This window comes from Pterocles gutturalis, unplaced genomic scaffold, assembly GCF_000699245.1.
Source record: "Pterocles gutturalis isolate BGI_N339 unplaced genomic scaffold, ASM69924v1 scaffold22633, whole genome shotgun sequence".
In the NCBI taxonomy this organism is placed as follows: domain Eukaryota; kingdom Metazoa; phylum Chordata; class Aves; order Pterocliformes; family Pteroclidae; genus Pterocles; species Pterocles gutturalis.
Genome location: NW_010121059.1, coordinates 8147 through 17445, shown reverse-complemented (window position 1 = coordinate 17445; position 9299 = coordinate 8147). Strand labels below are relative to the sequence as shown.

Genomic DNA, 9299 nt, shown 5'->3' with positions numbered 1-9299 from the left:
TTCACTCTGTCCCAGCCCAAACCTGGACAGGCACAATGACTGGGGCTCTTTGGCCTCTGCACAGCCTTCATGAGCCGTGCAACGCATGGTTTAAGGACTGGCTGCAAGGACTTGCAGATGAGTCCTCCCTCCCTCTGCCCTGCTCAGAGGGAGGATGGGGCTATGGGTCCAGGTCACACAAGTTCTGTCCTGTTGCTACTTTGGGTCATGCAGAAGCCACACCTGGACAACATGCCCAAGGGGAAACTGGGCTGCGAGAAGCTGCAGCCCGAAAATTGATGCTCCAGGCTGTCACCCGGCACTGAGGGGACACAGCTCCAAGATTTCAACACCATTTCCCTCTTACGCACCCAAAATTGCACCAGCCCCTTGGGTGCTGGTGTTACCCTCCCAGTGTGCTGGCAGCTGCTCTCCAGAGCCTCTGTTCTCCAGGATACCTGCCTGACCCTCCTCTCCCTCCTGTTCAGCTTATCGCAGGCAGATCCTTTGAACGACCAGCTCTTCTTATCTCTCTGGACTTGCCCTTCCCCGGCATTATTTGAGACACAATTTGTGCTGATTTTGGGACAACAGATGAAAGTCGACCAGAATATCTTCTAGCCTAGAGCCAGCCGCTGCAGCATCCCTGCAGAAACACCAGGTTTTTGCGACGATGGTTCTGACAGCTTCATTTTGAGGTCTCTTAATCATCCAGTGCCTCACCCGCTTTGCTGATGCTTCGCAGATGCTGCCTTGTGTCAGCTCCTCACCTGAGAGCAGCGGGGTGGAGGCACATCTCCGTTAGATAACGCCACGTGCTGGACTCACTCACGCACACTCTGATTAACTAAACCTGCCGTCTCATCAGAAAATGAAATCAGGTTTGCCTGACAAGAGCCCTTTCCTGCCAAGCCAAGTTGATTGCCATAACTTGATTTGATTCCAATCCTTTAATTCTTTATTGATCGAACTTCCTGGGTATCTTCTGGGGCGCTCTGCTGGGCATTGACGTCAGGCTGAGCAATCTGCAGCTAATCACATCATCTTATTTTATCGCTGAAGCAATGGCCCGAGGAAGCGTCTGCAGCCACTGCGGCATGCCAGGACTCTGAAAAGTTTGGCAGAACAGGCCAAAAACCTCCTTGGCCAACGCAGAGATGTGCAAATTCCCCAGACCCGCTGCTGGATTTGTTTTCTGTCCTTAGCAGAAGCTATTTAACATCCCTCTCAGCTACCAGTCAATTAAATCACATTAAAAACCAACATTCTCTGATGGCCTCTCCTCAGGTGGGCATGGACCTCTCTCCTCCATGCAGAGGGGTAGATGCCTTCCTCTGCTCTTATCTGATTTCTCTATTTAACAGCTTCTAAATCCCATTAGCTCCTGACCAGCTCCCCCATTTCCCTTCGTCCCCGGTGCTTTATCTGCAGCTCCAGAGCTCCATCCCTTCCCTGACCACTTCTGTCCTTCTCTGCAAGCACCCACCAGACCAGGCTTGGCCATTAAACTCGTTCAGAACCTCTCCTGACTTTCTCTGGAGTTCCCTTGTCTAAATTCCTTCTGCCTTTAAGTTCCCTCAACTTTGTGAAAATGGAATTTTAGTGAAGAATCAGTACCGCAGGCTGAGACACGTCGGAATCACTGCCACCGCTTCCTAGGCACCACCAACTTTTTTTTTTCTCCCTGTAGTTTAATTTCTCTTTACTCCTCACATTTAATTAGTCCTTTGATTGGAGGAATGGTCCCTGCGCTCTCCTGTGACATTTTATGTCTGCTTTGTGACATCTCCCCGACCGAGCTCTCCCCACTCCAACCCTTGCACCCCTGTCCTGGTTTGGGCCGGGACAGAGTGAACTCTCTCCCCAGCAGCTGGTGCGAGGCTGTGTTGGGGTTTGTGCTGAGGAGAAGCTGATCACACACTGATGGGCAGAGCTGCTGCCAGGACAGTCAAGGACTTTCCAGCTTCTCTGCTGTGCCCGTGTCTGCAGGGGCAGGAGGAGCTGGGAGGGAGCACAGCCCCAGTGACCAGCCCAGGAGGGTTTAGGACTGAGACCCAAACTGGCCAATGGTCTGTTCCATCCCATGCACGGCATGGCCAGGGGAGAGGTGAGGCTCTGTCCGGAAGTTTTCTCTCTTGCTCTGGGTTGTCTCCCTCTGGGTCACCATCTCTCAGGGTTGTCTCGATCTCTTGGACACTCGGGTCTTATCTCCACTCTGGGATTGTGGTTTCAGGACTCTCCCTGCTCTGGGATCGTTGGCTGGGAATGGGCTGAGCCTTGGTCATGGGGTGGTGAGCAGTGTCACTAGGTGTCACTCATTTGGATATTTGTATATATCAATATTATTATTATAATTTCCAACATTATTGCAGTTTAGTTATTAAATTGTTCTGATCTCACCCCACAAGTCCTTTTTTCCCTTCACCCCTTTAATTCTCCCCCATCCCCATGAGGGATGAGGGGGAGGGAGAGCGAGCAGTGGTGTGTAAAACCACAGCAGCCCCTTCTCACCGCAGCCGCCTCGGTGGCCGTGGGACGTTGTCCTCTGCGGCACAGTGCATGCCTCAAACATGCTTTCCTACATGAAACAAGGTTGTTTCAGGGGCTCCGTGTTCACGGCAAAGGCAAAGCTCTCGCTGCAGCCCGTGCCCTGAGCAATGAGCGTGAGGCTCGCCTGGGGTTTGCTCCTGCTCCACAAATTCATTTTTCTCCCCAAAATAACGCTTTGTCCCCCAGCTGGGTCGGGGTCCTGGGCCAGGGGGGTTCACATCACCAGCTGTGAAAGAATCCAGCCTATGTCACCAAATTCTGCCTGTCGCCAAGAGCCCCGTCCAGCGTGCCCGTGGCTTTTTCAGACACCTGCTGTTGTGTGCCAGGGATTAAGAACATTTTCCGTGCTTGAAAATTTAGTTTGTGTAGCAGAAAAAAATGTGTATTCAGCTGATTATTGATTTATTCATACAAACAGAAACAAAGTGACTCTCTTGCAGCAAACAATTTCTGCCTTTGGTTAAAAGGTTTGGCATTTATTTGTTTTTTAAACTCAAGTCCTATTTCTACCTAAAAAAATACTTTAAAAAAATCAGAATTCTGCAGCCTTGGACCTGTAGTATCATTTAATAAGAAACTTTAAAATTTTTAAAAACTACTCTTAAAATAATTTTCCATCAATTGCCTTTTTTTCCTGATGGACTCACGCGGTGCGTGCTGACGGGTCAGATGCTGGACTCCCACCAGCCTCCTGTGCCCTGCCCCACCAGTCCTGCCCTTCAGCCACCCACCTCGCTCTCTGCGTGCAGACAGCTGCCACCCTGCGGGATGCTCACGCCGAGGACGGAACGTCTCCTGCGTGGGAGGGCAGAGCTGCAGGGCTGGGCATAAATCACCCCAGCAGTGCCGCCGGGATGGAGATTCCCAGGAGCACGCGTCCTCTCTGGGCGTCTTCTCCAACAGCCTCAGTGATGGGGCTGGAGGGTAACAGATTTAATCCCAAGTCAATTCTTGCTCATCTATTTTTATTTTTTTTTTACGAATGCTGGGTGCCTGGAGGTGACCAAGGGAGACAGGAACAGGATGCACAAGTTGTGTCCAGCAGAATGAAAACCCTTCCTTGTGTTTCTGCCTGGAGCAGGCACAAGTGCAGCTGCATTTCTGGCTCTGCTGGGCAAGGAGCTGGAAGCCTCTCCTGGCCCTGCCCGTGCCATGGCATGAGCCATGCTTGCCCCCCTCCCCAAGACCCTTTCCCCAGGCTCCAGGGCTGAAAAGTGCAAATTCAGGCCAGCAGAGACTCTTTGCAAGAAATACAAATTCAGGACAGCAGAAACATTCTGATAACTAGTTTTTTCACGTTGTCAGGGAAGAGAGCAGCAGAAAGTCAGAAAAACACTCCAAAGACAGGAAAAAATACATTTGGTGTGGGGAATGACACAGCCAACCAGTGGTGAAATACAATGTGCTTCACTGGGTTTAATTCTTAAATTAATGTAGAAGTGAGGGCTAAGCAGAGAGGACGAGGGGGAAGGGGTTGAAGCTGCAAGAGGGGAGATGGAGATGAGATGTGAGGAAGAAATGTTTTCCTGTGCAGGGGGGTGAGGCAGTGGCCCAGGGTGCCCAGAGAAGCTGTGGATGCCCCATCCCTGGAGGGGTTCAAGGCCAGGCTGGATGAGGCTTTGGGCAACCTGGGCTAGTGGGAGGTGTCCCTGCCCATGGCAGCGGGTGGCACTGGGCGGGCTTTCAGGTCCCTTCCCACCCAAACCCTCCTGTGATTCTATAACACTTTGGGTGGGATTCATCTGAACGGGTGGCAGCTGTAGACATGTTGTCAGTCTATGGCTGGAGCCCATACTCTAGATCGCCTTCATGCCCACTGAGACAAGCAGCGATTTTACGGCAGTATTCACCCAAACCTGAAGCTGCTATCTGAAATGGGTCAGAGGCATGATGCTGCACCTGCCTCCTTCACTGCCATGACTCAAAGGGAGATGGTGGTGACCACGTGGACCTCTGTCCCGAATGTGTCTGAGAAGGATGAGCATCATCCTCCTCTGCTGTCGGAGGAAACGTGCCGCCTCTGTGCTTTTCTTCTGAATCCCTGTGTTAATGGAGACCACCCCCTAATGTCGTCCCGCTGCTTCTCCTCCACCCTCAGACCCCGGTGGGGTTGTGGCTCCTCTCTCTGGATGCAATTCCCCCCCCACCACGCAGAGGTCCGTGAGCATCTCTGGCACAGCCGCTCACCTCCTGAATTCTCTATTTCATCACTCCTGTATCTTAAACTTCCTAATGGGACCTGTCACATCACCCTGGCCAAACACCCTGGGCAAAATATTCTCACCAGCCTGCTGCTTTTGTCACAAAAATTCTGATTTTTTGTACTTTAAGTGTTACTGAGTCTGCAAAAGCTCCAGACAGACCCCAGGAGGAACATCCCTGCGGAGAGGCTGCAGAGCATCCCTCTGCCATTGGAGCACCCTCCGTTTCTGAGGAGCAGGAGCCCTGAACCTCTGAACCTCTTAGTACCAAAGAAAGGCAAGAATGGGGATGTGGGTTATTGATGCTGGTCCTTTGGATAGTTTCTGCTGACATGTTGTGTTCCATGAAATTGCACCTCTCCCAGGGACCCTCCAGTTCAAAATAACGCCTACAGAGCATCTCCTTGGATGGACTTTCCATCTGCTGATGCCAAGCTGCAGAGCCTCAGAAGGGGTCCTTGTTCCTGCACTTTCCAGATAAAACCCATCATTGCTGGGGGACCCAGCCTGGCTGGGACATTCCCAGCTGGATCCCAGCTTCCAGAGCAGGAGGGCTGTTGCACCCAGGGAAGTCCCAGCATGGTTAAGTGCTGCGACCCCCGGACAGAGCTTGTGAATCCCAGCTGGACAGAGCTGGCTGGCTCGGAGAGGGCTCGGAGCAGGCTGGGATGCAGCTGGTCCACCAGCAGTAAGAGCTGGCTGGGCTCAGGACACTCAGACCCGTGACGTGGTGTCCTTCAGGCCTCCAAGACATGCTAGATTTAGCTGTTTGGGTACTTGTGGTCATCACAACAAGCAGACACAGGGTCGGTGAGTACCCCAGGAGACTCAGTGTTTATTTCCACCATCATCAGTTGTGGACACCCAGATACACCACTGTGCATCTCCCTGCTTTGGTTTCCTCACCCAGCTGGTGTGAAGGGCTGGATGGACAGCATGCTTTGAAGAGCTCAGTTTTGGAGATGCTCAGTTCCCATCATCACCCAGAAACCCAGAAAATCTGGTCTGTGCCCAGTGAGGGTCAGCCTTTTGTGCAAGAGGGGCCCAGAGAGGAGACCCTCTGTGGCTGCAGCCCCTGTGACAGTCTCCTATCACCAGCCCTGAGAGTCCAGCAGGGACTAAAGAAGACAACACTGAAGAATTTCCCCATTTGGAATAGAATCTGCGTATTGACACAAATGTACTTGGAGCCCTGAAATGTTGCTTGAAGTTATCACAGGGATGTTTGTGGCATTTGGAACATCTCCAGACTCAAAGGTGGTTGCTTAATTCTCTGTATCACTTGGAAGAAAGGAAGGAAGGGAGGGAGGGAGGGAGGGAGGGAGGGAGGAAGGGAGGAAGGGAAATAGGACATGATATTGCTCATGCTCCCAGTCTCAAATAACTTGTCACAACGTGGGGTCTCATGTGGTCATTAAAGCCAACAAGTCCTCCTTCCTCCTTTCTTATGTCCACCGCGTGGATTCAACAGAAATGAAGCTGGTGCTGTCTTTGCATGGATGAATACACCTGGGAAACCACTGGCTACTGCATCAGGCTTGAACCTTCCTGGAAGAGCATTTTGCGCACAGCCTGATGGATCTGCTTGGTCCTCATGCTATAAACGATGGGGTTCAGCATGGCGGGCAGGATCAGGTAGAGATCCGCCAGCAGAACCTGTGCGCGCACGGATACGCCGCTGCCAAAATGCTGTGCGTATATGGAGACGATCCCCGGGATGTAATACAGCAGCAGCACGCAGATGTGACACCCGCAGGTGCTGAAGGCTTTCTGGCAGGATTTCTTCCCCAGGACAGTTTTCAGGATCATCCCATAGGACACGGCAATGAAAGCCACATCCATCCCTACGATAAGAGAGGAGCCAGCCATGCTGTAAAGCCCACTGGGTCTGGGGTCCGTGCATGCCAGCTTGGCCACGGCCATGTGCTCGCAGTAGGAATGGGGAACCACGCGGGAACGGCAGTACGGGAGCTTTGTCACCATCCCGGTCAACGGGACCATGAAGAGGACACCTCTCACCATGATGGCCAAGCCTATTTGGGCAATGGTTTGGCGATTCAAGATGGCTTGGTACCGGAGAGGGTGACAGATGGCAATGTAGCGGTCGACAGCCATGGCCAGGAGCACTCCCGACTCCTCCGATGTCGTGGAGTGAACAAGGAACATCTGAACAAAGCAGGCCGTGTAACCGATCTCTGCAGAGCTCAGACAGAATATGCTCAGCATCTTGGGGATGATGGACGTCACCATCACCACGTCAATGACCGCCAGCATCCCCAGGAAGCAATGGACGGGGTCCCGCAGGGAGTTGTCCAGCCCAATGACAAGCAGAACTACACTGTTCCCTACCAAGGCGATGATGTAGCTCGAGGAGAAGAGGATGCCCAGGCAGGTGGGGAAGGCTTCCAGGCTGGGGACACCCACCAGGATGAAAGAGGAGGAGCTGCTGTTGGGGCGGTTGAAGGGATCAGAAGCCATGCAGGAGAATTTGGCTTTTGTGTTTAAAAAAAAGGAGCCTGGTTTTGAGCCCTGGGATGTCCAGAACTAAGGGGGATAAGGTGGGGACTCTGCAAATCAGGAATCCACATCGTTATTGCGACATGTGAGATGGGAGTGCCACAGCATAACACGATGGGCTGGGGGAACGGATCAGAAAAGGTGAATAAATGGGGCTGGTATGGCGTGAAAGTTCCTGTAAGGTGAAGAAGTTCGTGTGTCAAGTTGTGCCACAGGGGATAACCAAGGGACTTTTACAGTCCATCGCTTGCAAAGGGATTATTTCTTTGTTGGTTGCTCACCGCCGCTCAGCTGAGATCTTGAAAGAAGCTGCAAGAGGGGAAAAAAAGTCAGTGCCCAACTTCCCTCACGCAGAACTTTGGCCTGAGCAGCCCTGGCTTCCCTGCAATGGGCCAAACATAAATTTTTCGGGCAAAAAGTTGTCTCAAAGGATGCTCCGGGACTTTAAGCATGATCCTGAAATTGCCTTTTGCTGCTCTGTCTTCATTCTGTCGTGCACCCGTGAGAGAAGCCTGCAAAACTAGGTGGTAGTCAGAGGAAAAAAAAAACATTTCTGAGGTTTTGTTCTGAGAGGAGAAGCTTGAGGGTAATACAGAAACTCCAGAGAACAATCCCAGAGACACAAGAAGGGTCTGAGTACAGTGGGCAGGACCTACACATGCACTTGAGCCAAAACTTTGCCTCTGCTCCTGCTGCCTCCCCCCAACACAGGGGCACAGACCAGGTGGGTGATGCCCGCACCAGATCCCTGCCTTTAAAATAAATTGTCTGGATGATCATCCTCCAGAAGCTTTTTAGGCAGCAGTGAGCTGTGGGGTGGCTGATGGCTGACAACACGGAGTAAAATTCACCCGTGTGTGGCCCCGCTGGAGCATCGCTTGGGGTAAAATTTAACATTAGCCCTGGCCAGCGCAGCAGCGGTGAGAAGCAGAAGCTCAATAAGTTCAGAACAGAAATAAAGAAGATATTGGTAGACAACTAAGGAAACACTGCATTTGGAGTTTAAAACAGAGAGCAGACTTCCGTAGGCTTTGAACCCTCTGTTTGAACTACAGCTCAGCCCCAGGTTTGGGGATGCTGCAGGAGCTGCAGGCTGAAAAGACTGTCCAGGACAGAAGTGCTTACCTTCTGCCCTAAATATCTGCAAGTCAGGACATTTGGGAGGCTGAAACAGGATCAAAATTCCTTTTTAATTACTGCACCTAATTGTACTGCACTGACCCTCTGCATCCCGGTGAGCAGCAGCTGCAGGGGACGGGTGTGACTCCAGATTTGGGCAGCGAGGTTAACCCAGGGCTGCTTTCACTGACCCACGCTCCCGAGCAGACCCACGTACTGCCACCGACACCGACCAGCCTTTCAGCCCAGCTCCTGCTGCAAAACAGGGCTTTGCACCCTGGGATGGCACAAGCCCCCATCTGACCCACCAGATTTCAGGGTCTACAGGGGGGTCCCTCTGCAAAGACTCAGGGCATGGTTCAGCTGCCTGAACACGGGTTCCTGGAGCCATCTGGGACCCCCCCCGCGTGTCCCACTTGGGCTCTGCTTCCTTTGCACCCAGCAGGGTGGAGGTCCTTGCAAACCCTGGTTGATGGGCTGCTCCACAGGGATGCTTTGGGAACCTGGGGGCATCTCAAGCGTCCAAGAAAGAGGACACTGGGAATGACACCCCAGGGGTCTGAGAAGCTGTTGCAGTCAGAGAGGAGCTCGAGCATGGAGCCTGCAGAGTAACTGACCCCCCTAAATGCTCTCCTGGATCCGCTGACCCCAAAGGCTGGATCTCCTCTGGCTGTACTCAGGGCTTGGACACCCGCAGTCACGCACACAAGCACGTGTGGACACCTACCTCCAGGTACTCACATGTGTCTGAATCCAGAGTCTCCAGGTGCCCACATCCAAGGCAAGAGTGTATTTTCTTCCAGAAGTCTCTTCTGCAGCCAGTGCCTGGCACAATATTATTTATTACCAGTATTGCAGCGGTACTGAATAACCCCGATCACCGGGACTTCTGGGCTTGGGAGATGGAAAAACTGCACAGACGAGCTTTGCAGC

At 52.4% G+C, this 9299-nt stretch overlaps 1 protein-coding gene across 1 annotated transcript; it reads right to left on the bottom strand.

Annotated features, from left to right (window-relative positions):
* Positions 1 to 6254: 6254 nt before the first annotated feature.
* Positions 6255 to 7208, bottom strand: LOC104464428 (olfactory receptor 52I2-like). The gene has a single exon (XM_010077127.1). It carries the CDS (start codon positions 7206 to 7208, stop codon positions 6255 to 6257), a length of 954 nt encoding a protein of 317 aa, XP_010075429.1.
* Positions 7209 to 9299: the final 2091 nt, after the last annotated feature.

Excerpts from the sequence above, each read along its gene's own strand:
- LOC104464428 (XM_010077127.1), bottom strand. The coding sequence starts at position 7,208 with ATGGCTTCTGATCCCTTCAACCGCCCCAACAGCAGCTCCTCCTCTTTC.